This window comes from Cetorhinus maximus, chromosome 4, assembly GCF_964194155.1.
Source record: "Cetorhinus maximus chromosome 4, sCetMax3.hap1.1, whole genome shotgun sequence".
In the NCBI taxonomy this organism is placed as follows: Eukaryota; Metazoa; Chordata; class Chondrichthyes; order Lamniformes; family Cetorhinidae; genus Cetorhinus; species Cetorhinus maximus.
Window position 1 is genome coordinate 101,156,684 of NC_135882.1, and position 17,560 is coordinate 101,174,243.

The following is a 17,560-nucleotide window of genomic DNA, read 5'->3' on the forward strand; positions in this document are numbered from 1 at the left end:
CAGCTTACAGAGAAACCCTGGGAGCTGTTAGCAGACTCCAGGCAGTTAGAGATCACAGAAGTCCTGGGGAGCTGGGAAGATGGCAGAAGGTCACTGGTTCCATGCTGGAAGCAACTAGGGCTCAGAGAAGCCCTGGCAGCCATTTATAGCTCGATGCAGAAGGAAGACTGCAGTTTGGAGAAACAAAGGCTCAGTGCCAGCTTTGTGAAACTAGCAGTCTGTGAAAGAGTTGGAATTGTGCCAGTAATTTGTGAATCCCATGGAAATTAGTCTCAGGAGGAGAGATTGAACCATCAGGAGGTGAACAGCCATTGAGGCAGCTCGAGTCAGAGCAGCTTTTGAGAGAATTCAGAGACTAGATCTTTGAAAGTGAAGAGTTGAAATCCCTCAAGAGGGGGACAAGAGTTTTAATGAGATCGTGTGACCCACGGTGGTCACTGACATCTGGGTCCAATATGTCTTGGTCGCATCTGCCATTTAATGTGCAGTGTGGTGTGTTCGGCCACAGTTAATTCATATTTACTTCATGCTAATTCTGAATGTTAGAGTATAAGATAGATGCTGTAGATTGTTTTACTTTTATGACTTCGTAGAGTAAAGTTTATTCTGTTTGTTTAAAACGTGGAATCTTGTGGCTTTATTCTCCAAGTGGGGAACTAGAATTCAAACTTTGCCTACTTTAAACAAAAGGTTACTAGCCCCTAATTGGATCATAACAATATGGACACTCTTCATCAAATCTCATCAATTTTAACAAACGGGCATTGCATGAAAGATGAGTTATCACCACTATCCATTTACTCCTCAGATTTCCAGCCTTTTTAAAAAATATTGAACCTTTAAACACACTGAACCCAATTGATATTTCCTATAATTTAAGTTTTTACTTAAAGTAGTTCAAGTTCATTTTGTTAACATCTTATTTATAAGGGGTACTGTTGATTGCTGTTACATAAGCCCACCTGCTATATACTGCAAACAGTTTCATCAGCAGTTGGGAGAAAGCAGTATCCAAAATCTAGGATTGTCAGTCCAACTGCCCAGAATTGCACTGATTTCCAAATTACTTAGTGGTACCATGGCTCCTCCAACTGTATTGGGCTACCAAAATATATATCTTTAATGTTTTAATAACCTGTGTATTTTCAGACAGTGCCCACATACTTGCAGCATGTCATGACATGCAAAATCTAAAAAGCATATTTTTTTCTACTGGAACACTTTATGTTGCCTTTATATCACGGATAAACATTCCAAAAAATTTTTCCACTTAATGGTTTTGAAGTAAGGACAAAGTAAGATATACAAGCTGAAAGCAAACTTGTTTTTAACATTTGTTGACTTTGTTTTAATGTCGACTTAATAACAGTGGGGCAATCAAGTTTGTCACATCTTCTGCCATTACCCTTGGTAGCCCGTGAAACAATAGATGACAAAAATGAAGCACTTCTGTTTAGTTTTGACTCGGTGTGACTCTTTTAATTCAGCTATTGTGCTTTGGGTGTTAAAATCACACACAAATCATGCCCAGCCTTTAAGGATGCTCATGTCACAAGGGCTAGTGTCTCCATACAGTTGACTTGTGGGGAGGAAACAAGATATATAATTCAAACATAATCAGAGATGGTGATTTATTTAGTTATGTATCTGACTGACAGTTTCTTCTGAACTTAGCTGACAATCATTCAAATATAAAACATCCTGGGGTTACCATTGACCAGAAACTGAACTGGACCAGCCATATAAATACTCTGGCTACAAAAGCAGGTCAGAGGCTGGTAATTCTGAGGCAAGTAGCTCACCTCCAGACTCCCCAAAGCCTGTCCACCATCTACAAGACACAAGTCAGGAGTGTGCTGGAATATTTGGATGAGTGCAGCTCCAACAACATTCAAAAGACTTGACACCATCCAGGACAAAGCTGCCTGCTTGACTGGCACTCCATCCACCACCTTAAGCATTCACTCCCTGCACCACGGATGCACAGTGGCAGCAGTGTGTATCACCTACAAACTGCACTGTAGCAACTCCCCAAGGCTCCTTCAACAGCACCTTCCAAACTCACTGCTTCTACCAGATAAAAAGACAAGGGCAGCAGCTGCACAGGAACACCACTAACTGCAAGTTCCCCTCCATGCCAGACACTATCCTGACTTGGAACTATCTCACCGTTCCTTCACTGTCACTGGGTTAAAATCCTGGAAGTCTCTTCCTAACAGCACTGTGGATATACCTACATCAATCAGACTGCAGCGGTTCAAGGAAGCAGCCCACCACCACCTTCTCAAGGTCAATTAGGGATGGGCAACAAAAGCTGGCCTCACCAACAATGCCCACATCCTGTCAAAATAATTTTTTAAAAGCCATATGACTACATTCATGAATATTTCAAGTCAAAGAATCAGTCTGGAACTTTTAAAGAGACAGGATATGCCAGGTAAATTCTATAATTGGACTGAATGTAAATAATGAATAATTATGCAAAAGCTAATTAGAAAAAATAGTTTAGAGAATACAAGTCATTTTTATTTGATAGTTTAATGCCTATTACAAATATATGTGTAACATTGTCATTAGCTGTTTGTTTATCCATTAATACATTCTTCTGGCAACTGAAGTCTTTGGCTGTAACACTGTTGCTTCTCAAAGGCATGAATAGTTCTGTTCTGTCATTGAGGACCCATTACCAAAAACATAATTATCACAGCAAAAATGTAGCCACTCAGGCTCAACCATGAAAGTAGCCTTGACATGCAAGGCCAAAAATATATCTACTGCAGCAAAGGGCAAAAACCCCAAAAATGTAAGCATAGGCTTAAATCATGTTGCCATTTTTTGGAATTATGGGGTTCACAATGAGGAACAACTCAGAAGGTTGAAAGTTTAAACATAGCCCGAAGAATTGAGCATGTAACGTAGGTTGGCAATGCCATAGAGTATTGAGAAGAGTGCTGCATTGTTTGTGATGTCATGCTTTAGATGACATAAAACTAAGGTCCTAAATCAGTTCAGGCAAGGTGTTAAAGATTCCATGGTATTTGTCGGAAAACAGCAAGTCCCAGTGTCCAATGTAAGAAACATATCTTTTTATCTCTGTTGGACTGTTATAAAGAACATACCTTTTTTATTTTCTGTTGGACTGTGATAAATTACAATGGCTGCAATTGAGAGACATGCCCACTGGAACAGGATGAGATATATATATATATAATGTTGCAGTCCTGGGAAAGAGTGTGCCATGAAAGACAGGATGGTGCCGGAAAGGAATCCTGGACCAAGGGAGCTGCTTGACAACAGCATTTTAACTGGCTTCTGACCAGGTTTTGTGCGAGTGCAGCAGAATAGCTCCTAGCCTGAAAGGAACAAGACCTAAAACCTCTTTCTCCTATGTGTGGAAGATTCCAGTAATTCCACAATAATAGCCAGCTGGTTTTTTTCTCCTCATATCTCTATAGCCTGCTCTCTCTCTGAAAACCCCTCTCAAGAGGCAAAGGGGAAAACCACTGTTAAGAGACTTTGAAAGGCAAGTGCTCAACCAGTGAACTACAGACTGAAAGTGCTGGAAGACCACCATGTGTCATCAACAAGAACTGAAAGGAATTTGGAAGGCATCGATCAAAATCTGCCCATTGAGTCCTGTACTCCGGATTGGTGCTATTGGACTGTTCTATCTCACCCTTAAAATCCAGGTTTTGTGTGTCTTATGTGTCGTGTGTGTGTATGTATATATAGGGATTTAAGAAGGTGGTAGAGTTTAAGTTATGGTGTTAGAAGTTAGCACTTCATATTTCTTTCTTTTGCCACCAATTAAAGACAATTTGTTCAATAAACAGTTATTAATTATTAAGTTTACAAACCTGGTGCTCGTATTCTGTTAACCTAAGTTAAACAGTTAGATAGAATTGGGGCAATCTGATGGTTTGGTCAAACTTTTCACATTTGTCGTGGCTCGGGGAACAGTGGGGCTTGATATTACAGCGCACTATCCCCAGTGAGTCATGACACCTGACTAATGTGATTCCCTCAATCAAACCACCAAAAACAGATTAACTGGTAACCTACCTCATTACACTTTGTGGGCCCCTGCAATGTGAACAGAAACTGTGTATTTGCCTACATAACAGCAGCAAACTAACTTTAAAATGATTAATTTTATGTCAAGCTCTTTGTAATGGTTGAGAATTGTGATTAGGTGCCAGCAAAATGTGAATTATTTTTTCAGTACAGCATGGTAAAATTACCTCCTTTAGCATATTGTCAACTTTTGAATCTATTTGCCATTATTTAAGTACAGCAGAAAAGTTTGCTCACTACTCTGGCAAACATTTATCCCTCAGACAACATCACCGAAACAGATCATTTAGTAAATATCTCATTGCTTTTTGTAGGATCTTGCTGTGTGTATGTTGGCTGCTGCACTTACCTAAATTACAATAGTGACTACATAAAAGTAAGTCATTGGCAGTGAAGTACATTTGGGCATCCCAAGTTCATAAAAAGTGCAATATAAATGCAACTTTATTCTTTATTTACTATGTCTATTACATGAAGCCTTTCAAAGGCATGACACTTCAAAATTCACTTCATTTGTCGGGCAAAGATTAGTAATCAGCATTGATTTATCAAGTTACTAAATATCAGTTGGAAAGGTTTAAACGTATCAATGAGAACTGGGTAACCAGTATTAAACTAAACAATCAATTGTTATCTTGAGCAGTCAAATCCCACTTTTTTTGGGAACAGCTAGTCACTAACCAGTCCCACAAAACAGCCCAAATTACTCTCATATATATTCACAAATTTTGGCTCCTTCTTCACTCAGGTCAGTGTGCATGATATGAAAATCTTCATGTGAGACTGTTACAAATATGAAGCTTATAAGATAGTTTTGTTTTGGGGCGATATCTTTAATTTAAGGTTAAATGAAAGGAGTCAGGTGACCTGTTCAGAAGTTTGTCTGACAGCAAGTTTGGGTGCTCTGATTGCTAGGGATTAAAGGAGGCATAAATTGTTATACTGGGAAGATGATGCAAGTGTTTACACTTAAAGACTATGTGCTAACAGTGAATAGACTGAGGCGCCTAGATTTTCACTACCGAGGCAGGTAGCTCAAGTCGGGAAATTTTCCAACTCAGTAGATGCACCTCGATATAAAATACCCAAGCATTGTGGAAGAACGGAAGCAGGATGGAGTCAGGCACTATGCCCCCAGAAGGAGATTGGAGGCGGCCACAAGGTCACGCAAGTGCCGAGGTGGACTGATGAAAAGATCCAAAGCTCTTATAGACTCCATGTCAACTCACGCAGTATATACATGGGCAGATTTCAGGGGCCATGCCGAGATGAAATAAAATAAAGTTCTAAAAATGTAATATAGCTTTCGCAATATTAAAAAAACTCACATTCATGAAAGCCTATTAAAACCTTTTAAATTTCTTTTGAAACAAACAAACTTCTATTCATACCCCAAACCAAAAACAGCTAATCTTTTAATAGTCTCTTTAAGTTCTCAATCAAACTGTGAAATCAGAACGCACCTGAGATAATTATAGCTTTTAGAAATCAGCCAAACATTCATAATGACATTATGCTAGCTCTAAGGAAAATGTCAACACAGATATTAAAACTGCTAGAACAGAGGTCTTTAAAACTCTCACTGACACCAGCAGCCTTTTTAAAAAATTCATTTTTAAAGGGCAGGGGATTTTTAAAAAAATCACATCATGACATTTATACAGACCTTATCCACCCATCAAGGGCCTTTACCTCTATTCCAATGCATTTGTGGCTCCCACACTGTGAGCTAAGGCCCTTGCAACAGCTAAAATGGGGTGTGTTTGAACTCAGCACTGACTTAAAATGGCCTGTTGAGTTTGGGTTTCCCTCATCTATGAATCACATCCTGCCCCTTTTCCTCTACTGGCAAAAATTAGATCTGTCAAAAATGGGGGTGGGATTTCTGCATCCAGGTCTCGCCCACTGCTTTGGAAGCTCTGTGGAGTTTCCACGAATCCATAAAAATCCAAGCCTGAGTCTCCAAAGCCCCAGAAAAGTGTCGGCATATCAGGTTGTAAGAAGTTGTGCTTTAAACTGTCCATTAAATTCTTTCACAGGATGTGGCCATTGCTGGATAGGCCTGTATACATTGCTCATCCTTACTTTGCCTCGAGATAAAAGATAGTTGGGGTCTCAAGGATATCAAATCAGCATTTTTGCCTGGATACAAGGCCCATGTGATTCGCATTGAGGGGAAGATGGATATTATGGTGAGGGGAAGGGTCTAAGATAGCCCTGAAAATACACGGACAAGGTTAGTTTTCCAGAGTCTGGGAGAGAGGGAGTGGCTAGGGGCCGAAATTTTGTGTTTCACTGCGCAGGAATGCAGTAGGTGCTTGGGCTCAGATTGGAAAGACTAAATTCGTGAAGAGTTAAATGAGGCTGAAAGATTTGCCTCCCTTCAGCTGGACAAAACTTGCACTGTGAAAGATAGCGCTGGAGTTAAATGTTTCCAGGTTGGGAAAGGGAAAGATCGGAAGTAAACCCTCGGGAGCTAAGAATCATTTTGCACTTGTTCCAGGAGAACTGAATGTCTATTTAAGGAGAGTGTTTTCTTTTTCAACTGTGTTAAAACTTATGTCCTGTAGTTTAAAATATAAAATGCCTACAAAAATAGTGTTGAGTCAATAGTACTTTTAGTAAATTTGTAACAGTAAACATCTTAAAATGTGAAATCCTGTTATGTCATCCATTCAGATATTAACTGGAAGTTCCGATATCTTTTCAAAAGTTATCAGTCTCTTTGGGGATCATAATACGACTTACTCTTATGGGAAAATCCACCGCAGTAGCAAGAGTACCTTTTATGCCTGTAGGTGGTGCTGTGAAAGGAGTTTTCAATTTTAAGAGTCACTCTGACTGTCACACATTCACCAGGATCCATGTCCAACATAGCAGTTGAGATTTTACTAGCAAGAATTATTTATTTTTAATATGAAAACAATATACAAAATGCACATCGTACATCTTCAGTTTTTTCTCTTCCTCTCAATCTGTGTGGTTTCAACACTAAGGGAAAAAAATGCTGGTTTTCATCCCTGAGTATTGTCCACAAATATTTCAACATGGTCCTCCAACTCCTTATTTCCCATTCTACAACTCCTCCTCTCCACCTACTGACAGATCACCTGAGATGGCTCCAACCCTTTTGTTTCTGCCAGTTTACAAGCCTCATCCATTCACTCTTTGCCACCCCCACCCCATTCCTGTAAGCATCAATTAGCCTCCTGTCTAGTGTTTACCCTTTTATTCTTTAAGCACAAGTTGCTCTCCCAAAGTCAGCAAGGGTGGAAAACCAACATCTCATCCTTATTCCTCCATTAATCTTGGAGATATTCTTGATTATGTTTCAGCCACTTTTATGGGAATTTATGGGTAAAATGGCAATTTCACTGTCCATAAAACTTGCATATTAATAACTTAGTTTAGAGCTTTCAAGAATCAAAGTCTCTGCTGACAATTCTGTAGCCAGGAGGGCTAATAAGTGATTTTCACTTCAGTCCAGCCACAAGTTCATGTGCAACAGCAGGGTGGCTCATTTTTATTTTCTTCTTAGTGTTCCTTTTCTGTAATGAAACTAGATGGGGACACTGGGTTGCCCCACGTCATCAAACCAAGTGTACCCTTTACAAAGAGAACAAAAAACTAAATCATAAAGCAAACATATAACTTCAATAATGTGATTGCCCATGTCCAAATGCTTCAGTCCTTGCAGTACCCACTGGTTGCTGAAAGCCTCAAGCATGAGTGCATAGTCACCAAATAGGTCGAAGTCATAAAATTGCCATTTAAGAATAATCTCAGGTTAGTCCATAGAAAGGGATTATTTTTCCCCCTACTTTGAAAAAGTAGGGCTATTAATTAACTCAAAAGATTGCTTTTTTGCTTCATTAAGGTTTTGATTTTATGTTCCCTTACTTTTGAACTTTATTTTTACAGTTCATTTCCTTCCTGTACCTTGCACAAAAGTAATCGTAGGATGGTCTAGCCCTCATACCACAGCTAGTGCCACTCCTTAGTTAAACAATATTTAAATACAGGTAATCTGAACCCCAGTCAGTAAAAGAAAGCTGAAGAAAAAACAGCTTCTATGTAGGTTAAATTCAAACAATTCAAAATTATAAATGGACACACCATTGCACACTCTACAGCCAAGCAATACTTTAAACAGAAGTTTTTCACTTCAGAGTAAAGTTATCAACTTCAACCAATCTCACAGGACGCATTTAAACATCTTGTGAAGCCTACATGTGCATATTCCAAAACAAAACCTCTCTTTAAAAACAGCCAGCAACAAGCACTGCCATCACTGGATGATACAAATCCAGGTCACATTGAAATGTAGCATTTCTTCCTCCCACCCCGTAACTACACTGAACCATCCTTTAACAAAATAAAATTGCCACAAAGTTTCTAGAACAAACCATAGTAGTTCTGCCTGTAGCACTGGAAATGCTATATACTACTTGGCTTGTGAAGTTACATTGCCCCCTAATGGAGGTCATAGCAAAAAAGGGTCATGCGTGATAAACAAGCTTTCTAGATCTCTCAAACTGAGACACGTGAGCAATTAGCTTCCCAATCTTTATTAGGTGTAGGGAATTCATTCTCAAACCATGCAAAAAGGATTCCACTAAAATAAAAAGTTCACACAAAACTTCTCTTTGGAGATATCATCAACAATGTTCTGCTCTGGTAGTGAAAGAACTTGCCTAACAAAATTTTAATATATTATGGATCTCTATGAACCTAACAAAATTCCTAACAGTACTGACCAGCTAATAATTAAAAGTATATCATGGGAGTACTGAGCATGGTTTCACATTTTGTTTCTAAGAGAATAATGAAGTTTGTTAGGCCAAGTATACAAGACTGGGGTGGGCTGGGGTGGGGTGGGCTGGGGGCAGGGTTGAAGGAGTAGAAATCAGTCTTCCACTTCTGTAATGCAATTACCACATGCATAGGATTATTCTTGAACCCTGACAGAGATCTCTAGTTCCACGGGCACCACTGAATCCGTTTGGCAAAGTTTTAAACATGTGACATGTTATCAAGGACAGAGGAACAATGATGAGTTAAAACCTACAATAAGGTCAAGACTTTACATTTTAAAAAAACCAGCTCTGAGTTTAATCAGAATTTACATATGCTGAAAAGATTTATGTGATTGCAAGACATGATGTTTTCTTAAGAAAATTAGAGGTTTAAAACTAATGTCAACTTATAGGCATGTACGTTTTATTTTCATAATACATTTACACAGACTTTGTCAATCTGTTATTGCTCTTTCCATTCAATTTGGCTGGTCAGGGATGGGGTGGGGAAGACAGGCATGGGGGTTCTGACCACATTAATCAATGTTTAAGTTGGATTGGGCTTCAGACATAGCTTTGATGTTGAGTCATTATTCTCCCCCATTTTTTTTTCTCCTCTTAGAAGGTGGTTCTTTAGAGCATGGTGTGAGAAAGGAGAATTTGTCTACTCACAAATTGTAACCCTTAAGTTAAACTTCTCCCCAGAGCATAGCCACTCTAGTAAAATGGAGTGCCAGTATTTGTTTTCCTTTAAGTGTCAAGACAGAGCTTGAGTGAGGTTTAGAGCCACCCAGTGGCCACAGTAACACATCGCACATAAATATTTCAAATAGCAAAATTTCCCAATGTTAACAACTTGGATATTTTATATACTATAAAATGCTTCTTTGCATATTATAAGGTACAACTTAAATAAATGTACTAGACTGCAGTATTGTTTGAAAATGTTACCTCTAATACCTGAGATGATTCGGTAGGTTGACTGAGAGAATGAATGATACAAATATTATAATTATGAGCATAAAAGCAAAATACTGCAGATGCTGGAAATCTAGAACAAAAACAAAAATACCTGAAAAAACTCAGCAGGTCTGACAGCATCTGCGGAGAGGGATGCAGTTGACTTTCGAGTCTGTATGACCCTTCATCAGAACTAAGACATATAGAAATGAGATGAAACATAATCATGAACTCTCTCTTCCATCCCCACCCTCTTTCTGATCCCCTTTTTCCAATAATTTATAATTTTTTTACAAATATATTTCTCTTTTCCTTCCTATTTTAAAAATTATTTCGATCTATTGTTTCATCTCCACCTTTTAGCCCATTTTGATCCCTTCCCCCCACCCCACCCCCACTAGGGCCATCTGCCACTAGCTTGTCCTGCTTGCTACCCTTAATGTCCCCATTAGCACATACTTTAGATAATATCACCACCATCAACACCCCTTTGTCCTTTTGTCTATGACATCTTTGGCAGTCTCTTCTTGGCCTCCATCTATCACTGGCCCCCTATCGAGCTCTACCTGTCCCATACCCCTCTACCAGCTTATATTTCATCTCATTTCTATATGTCTTAGTTCTGATGAAGGGTATTTTTGTTTTTATTATAATTATGAGGTTTAAAAGATTTTTGTTTTGGACTGTGTCTTTAAGGTAAAATGAAGGAGGGGTCCTGTGACCTGTTCTAAGTCTGCCAAACAGCAAGCTTGGGTGATTTGATTGTGAGAGATTATCGGGGGCACAGATTGTTTTATTGGGGAGAAGGTGCAATGTGTTTACATTTGGAGACAATGGCAGCAACCTGGGTGCTAACAGTGGATAGACTGTGGGTTCCAAAAATCCCATAAAGCATTGACAATATCTAATTATAAACAGCATGCTTTAAACAGTCCATTTATTTCCAACATGATAAAGTTGGCATCTCAAGAACAACTAGTCAGCATTTCTAACTGGATACAAGGCCAGTATGATTCACACTGCTGTGAAAATGGGAATTTGAGAAGGGAAGGGTCCAAATACCCCTGAAAAAATTCACAGGCAAGATTAGTCTGCCAGAATCCAGAAGAGGGACAGCAAGGGAGCAAGATGCTGTGATTCACCACGCTGTAATATGGGTGGGAGCTCAAGCTTAGATTGAAAAGGCTGAATTCATAAGGAGTTAAACAAGACTGGAAGATTCATCTAAGCTAGAGAGAAGTTCTCAGGCTGAGAAAGTAAAACAACATAAGCAAGCCCTCAGGGGCTAAAAATCACCTTGGGCTGGTTCCAGAAGAATTGAAAATCTACTACAATGACAATGTAAAGTATATCCGTGAAGTGTGTTTTTGGTTATGCTAAAAGAAAAAAGGGAAAAGTTCTATTTTGTGGCTTAAAGTATAAGTTGCCTACAAAGATAGTGCTTAGTCAATTTTGCTTTTAGTCTTATGTCACAGTAAAAGTCCTAATACGTGAAATCTTGTGTCATTCTTTCCGCTATTAACTAGAAGTTTGAATTTTTTTTTTTAAGTAATCAGTCCTACGGAGATTGTAACATAGAGCAGAGAAATTCCATTTTGATCCCTGGTTTGTCTGGTTTAGTGTATCTGAATTGGAGCAGCCATACAGATACTAAATTAGCCAAGGTCTCCCCTGGATTATAAAGAATCAAATCTGCAGAGGTTTCCACTCAACTCAGTATACCCTACTGCATTCCCACTTGACCTAACAACCTCTTAGGAACAAAATGTGAAAGATGAGTAGTCTTGGAACAAGATTTAACTTTGGTATTTTCAAATTAGATGCATGTACAAACTTGCTGTGACATCATCACACTTTTGCACTCAAGCACTTGCTTCCAATTTTACACAGAAAGATTAGCTACTTGAATGAGATACCGGACAGCAACAAAATTCTGTGGTATCTTATCCCACCAAGGCGCCACTTAGCGTGAGTGGGGGGGTGGGGTAGGGGGTTAGGATGGGTACATGGTAGAGCGGTGGGAAAAGGAGAAAGTTAGAACAAGAAGAAAAATGTCAAAAGTTATGAAAATCAGTTGTTTAGCTCAGTCCTCAAATTACAAATCACTTGTTCCGGTTGTTTGGGGAGAACATAAAAACTTGCAAACAGCCATGCATCATATGCAAATTTCAAAATGCATTCGAATGCAACAAATTACAACAGCATTATTGTGATTTGTATCTTTTTGTTGTAACATTTGGAAAATACAGGGTTTCCACCTGCCTCTTCTCCCTGACATACTGCAGTAAACTCCTTCTTACCATGCGTTTTAATTGCATAATTTCTTATACTGTTGCACTCTGGCATTGCCAAGTAATTACCAGCAGCTTTTACTTATATCATTTCTGGTTGCCATGTTGGTGATATTGGTGTCTGTTTAGGCCAGTGTGCCACTATGTCTACTTTGTCTTTACCATCAGCAAGGGGTGATCTGTCTGCTGGAACAAAGGTAGATTCTGAACTGGATAAATTAGTACAAGGAGAACTAGTGAAAGTATGTCATTTCTTTCCTTGAAGTGGCCCAAGAACCACTCTCTGCAGACCCTACTTATTGCTGTGAAGGATTGTTGTTTCCTATCTTTGACACTACCACAGCAGGGCAGCATTGCGAAATGCCAATGTGGGGATCTCTATCTTGATAAAACTTTGGCACTTCTGCAAAATAAAGACATACTTTCAAAACTCCCTCTATTTTTTTTCCTTCTCCTTTAATGGAGCATACTGTCAAAGAAAAATATCAATTGCAATAACACAAGCAGAATCGGGACAATTCCCGGCTCCACAAACCCGACCCAGGAAAAAATGCTCTGGAGGTACAGTGTGGATGCAGGCTGGGCAGAAGGCCAGCCTTGGTGCTCCAGCACTTTCTCGAAGACATCAAAAATAAATAAAACATAAAACAGCCCTCCAGCCCTCACACCCCTACATACGCTCCATGCCCCACCCATGCCAATCCATACCACCTCATGCCCCCCACCCACACCCCATGGTCCCTCCTACCTTCCATGCCAACCTAATTGTTCACTTGACAGTTCCAATGAGCTTCACAATTCTAATGAGTTGATGCACCTTTTACATACATTCATCTATTTTTAACAATCCCAAAGGGCACGTTACCTCTCTCAAAGAGCACAATACCTCTCCCAAAATGTGCCCCGGGATCATGGTGAAAAGGGCACTCTGCCCCCAGGGTACCCTTCCTTTCTCCAAAGAACTCTAGTAGCTTTAGACCTTCTCCTACCAGAAGGAGATTGTTTGGAATATACAAATCATGCTTTGGACATCACACTAGCCAAAATCAGATCAGCCTGAAAGCAGCTGCACTTTAACATGTGCAGTTGCCTCCATGAACCATGGATGTGCACATTAGAACCTGTCCCCATTTCCCCCCCCCACAGCATAAATTGGGGAGGCCGGGTTTGGGGTGGGACCGCTGGGTCCAGGTCTCCGCTGACGTTTCTGCAAAGACAGAGAGCCTCTCCATCTGCGTGAAAATTCTGGCAATAGTTTTGGTTAACTGAATAGGTAGTACATTATTGTACTTATAAGGATGCTTTGCATGACAAATACTAGCAGGATACATGTGCACACAGATACTAAAGAAGGTAACTGTTCAGACAGATACATAGTGGTCAGTTAAGCAGGATCATTTAAATTGCCAGGTTACATTCATGAGAATTGTAATCTTATTCTCTGCAAAACAGTAGTTTTATACACAAGGAGGTAGCTCCTAATTGTTTATTTGAACTATCAGAACCCAGAACAATTAACTAGACTGATGGTACTAAGTAGCTGCTTAGGCATATTTCTTAATGTCTACTCTTCTGTAGTTGACACCATCATCGAACACAGTTGATTACAAATAAATTTCTGGAACAATTTCCAAAGCAACTGTTGAAGCACCAAAAATGGGGAACTTATATATACTTCCATTTTCAAAAGCCGTCTTTCACGTGTTCAGCTTTCTCCTCCAGCCAATGAAGTTACAATATTGTGGAATGCTTTCACCAGACGGTCAGAGATAATGGACCAGTACATTTAAAAAAATAAACTTTCATATTTATTTTATCAGCAGCACTTAAATAATAGAAAATTCAGGAAGTTTATACTGTACTAACATATTTCAAATTTTAAAATGAGACAGCTGCATTGTTTCTTCCAGAACAGACTGTGACTACAGCATTGTTTACACTGAAGCTTCAGCCTCATATTTCATGCTAATCAACTTGCAGAGTAATTTGAGAATATAAATGTCAATAATTTGAACATGGGCCTGGCATGCCAAAATGCAGACTCACATAAGTGTCTTATAAAATCCTCCCAAGAATGTTCTGCCATTTTCTACTGAATTCATGAAATCAGCAGCGTTGGACCCTCAAAGTACATTACGATTCATGGTAACAATAATGAGAAACCCTCAAAAATCCATTCAATTCAGGTCATCTTAACCCATAACAATAAGTTAAAGCACCAGTCATTCTGCTCACAAACCTGCAATCCAACATCAGGCCTAAACTTCACTAAAGCTTTCCAATGGTGATTCTTCAGTTCATAATCGACCTATATATTGATACTCAAAAAAGGAAATTACTGTAACAAAATTAAAAGAATCAGAAGGAAATCAAACTCACCACTGAAGATTCAGACTGCTGAGTTACACAGTTTCTGTTACACCCTTTACTGTTAGTTGAAGTATCTGAATCAGTGAAGTCAGGATCCACTAAACACTCCATTTTGTCAGAAGTCGTATCTTCATTGTCACTAATACTGTCCCAGTCAATAGCAGGTGGTTCCTCTGTAAAAAGAGAGCAATCCAATTTTGAACTCAGCCACCTCCAAAAAAACAATATTTAAAGGTTTAGAAGGTATTTTAAAATCTACAAATGCTGCTTCTAAATTGTGGCCTGGATCAGGATTGGAATTCACCTGGAGAAGACAGCTTTTTGGAGTTGGCTGAAGAGAATATGAAATGTCTATTGGTGTTGTTTTACACTTCTCAATTAGTCTGCACATTCAAGACAGCTGAGTTGGATGGTTATCATAGCAAAAGTAAGAAAATGAAACAAGTTTGGATAAGTACCATAACAATGGTTTACACAATGGCAGTTATTTTTGAATTTTTCTTTAAAAACTCTTCCTCGCTTCCCCTCAATAATTTCCACAGGAAGCACTGCAGTCACTTATTCGGGTAGAATCCACCCTTGACTTTGTTAGCGCCTCCCTACTTATGGCAGGGATGACATATCAGGCAAGGAGATCTTAAACTTCTGAAAGCTGGCCACATAGGTACGTCTCCCAGAAGTAAAAGACAGAAACATGTCATTTATAGGATGATGTATACTATATTGAGCTCTTATAAAGCAAAGATACAATTTTAAAATATCTGGCAACAATGTTTTTTTTAAAATGGCTAAACACTGCATTTTCGTCCAAGAATTTCTGAACTTGGAACAATTGACCCTCTTTCAAAAAATTTTTTTCATTAATATTTCTTCCTCTAGATCACCAAATATGGCTTCCCTACGCAAACCTAAGTTAGAACCACCCAATCACTACAGGAGGATGTGTTTTAAGGCAGCCTTTAATGCCTTCCATAAGACCATAAGAAGTAGGAGCAGAAGTAGGCCATTCGGCCCATCAAGTCTGCTCCACCAATCAATGAGATCATGGCTGATCTGATAATCCTCAATTCTGCTTTCCTGCATTTTCCCCATAACCCTTGATTTTCTGACCAATTGAAAATCTGTCTATCTCAGCCTTGAATATACTTAACGACCCAGCCGCTACAACCCTCTGCAGTAAAGAATTCCACAGATTGGCTATCCTCTGAGAGGAAAAATTTCCCCTCATCTCTGTTTTAAATGAGTGCCCTCTTACTCTGAGATTATGCCCTCTGGTCCGAGACTCTCCCACAAGGGGAAACCACTTCTCAGCATCCACCCTGTAGAGCTCCCTAAGAATCTTTTATGTTTCAATAAGGTCGCCTCTCATTCTTCTAAACTCCAGTGAGTACAGGCCCAACCTATTCAACCTCTCCTCATAAGAAAATCCCTCCATACCAGGGATCAACCCAGTGAACCTTCTCTGTGCTGCCTCCAATGCCAGTAGATCTTTCCTTAGATAAGGGGACCAAAATTGTTCACAGTATTCTGGGTGAGGTCTAACTAGTGCCTTGTATAGTTTTAGCAAGATTTCCCTATTTTTATACTCCATTCTGTTTGAAATAAAGGCCAACATTCCATTTGCCTTCCCTATTACCTGTTGAACTTGTATGTTTGCTTTTTGGGATTCATGCACAAGGACTCCCAAATCCCTCTGTGCTGCAGCCTTCAGCAGTCTTCCTCCATTTAAATAATACTCAGCTCCTCTATTCTTCCTGCCAAAATGCATAACCTCACATTTTCCCACATTATATTCCATCTGCCAAGTTTTTGCCCAACCACTTAACCTGTCTATATCCCTCTGTAGATTCCTTGCGTCATCCTCGCCAATTGCCTTCCCACCTATTTATGTGTCATCCGCAAACTTGGCGATAGTAACTCATTCTGATAGTCAGAATTCCACTGTGCACAACTTTGATTGTCAGCTTTTAAAAATAAAACCTATGTGAGAAAGCTAAATTCTTTTCTTTATTTTAAAATTGGCCCCTCCACACCATGTACCAATCCTCACTTGCCACCCATCCAATCAACATCCCAACCTGCTCCTTGGTCTCTGATGACAACGTTCTATCATCAAACACATGGAGATATATCAACAGTGATTTCCTCTGTGAGGAAAATGCTTCATTTGTAAGGGGTGATTTAACAAGTCCACAAAGCGATACATCAAGCATTAGAGGGGCACTCCCAATGGCTTTCCAATGATTAAGCTCCTGGCTAACAATATAGACTGCTAAAATAACATCTCAATTTGACATCTCTCTTTATCGATTTTGTTAATCCAAATTGCCTTTAATTTTAACACCTAATTTTTATATATATCCTAATAACTTACATGCAAATCTACTAAATCAGTAATTTGCATGAAGGGAGCCAAAAGCCTAAAGCTCAAAGTTAGGAAACACAAAAACAATCCTACAAGCACTTCCTGCATAGCAATTTATTCTATTATAATAGCGCCTCTCGATGCTTGATCCATGCAAAATTCAGATTGGAATTCTTCATTCAGATGATCCAATACTACTACATTCATATGACGGGAAAAGTCTATAATGGGATGTCTAGTTTGGTTATCAACTTGGCCTCCTGAGACGCCAAATGGAGAAATGAAGTTGATGTGATGCGCCCATGATCTGGGCCTCATGGCCATAATTGCATTTTGGGTTGTCCCTCTTCCACTTATGGAGCAGGTGACTGTACTGGCCATGTCTTCTGTGGATTTGGTTGAATGCTGTCCACCGTATTCAAGAGGAGTCAAATCAGTGATGAGGTGTTGGTTCTTTGTGCTGCACTTATCCCACCATACCATCCATCTGCATAGTGGGTTAATACGAGCTGTGGCTGCGTTTGCTGCCACCACAACTTAAGGGGACACACTCAATACACTGCCAGCTGCCTGCATCAAAGAACAATGAAACTGAATAACACAAGCAGAAAGAACAATAAATAATACCTGCAGCTCAATGAAAGGGCAAGGCGGCCATTTGGCTCAGTGACTTTTTTTATTCATTCTTGGGTTGTGGGCGTTGC

At 39.4% G+C, this 17,560-nt stretch overlaps 1 protein-coding gene across 2 annotated transcripts in view; it reads right to left on the reverse strand.

The window, feature by feature from the left end:
- spidr (scaffold protein involved in DNA repair) overlaps window positions 1-17,560 on the reverse strand; it is a 341,449-nt gene that overhangs the window by 275,357 nt on the left and 48,532 nt on the right. For both annotated transcript variants that reach the window (XM_078540540.1, XM_078540539.1), the window contains exon 5: window positions 14,501-14,664. In XM_078540540.1, the coding sequence (XP_078396666.1) occupies window positions 14,501-14,664 (164 nt within the window). The remainder of the gene's footprint in view (window positions 1-14,500; window positions 14,665-17,560) is intronic.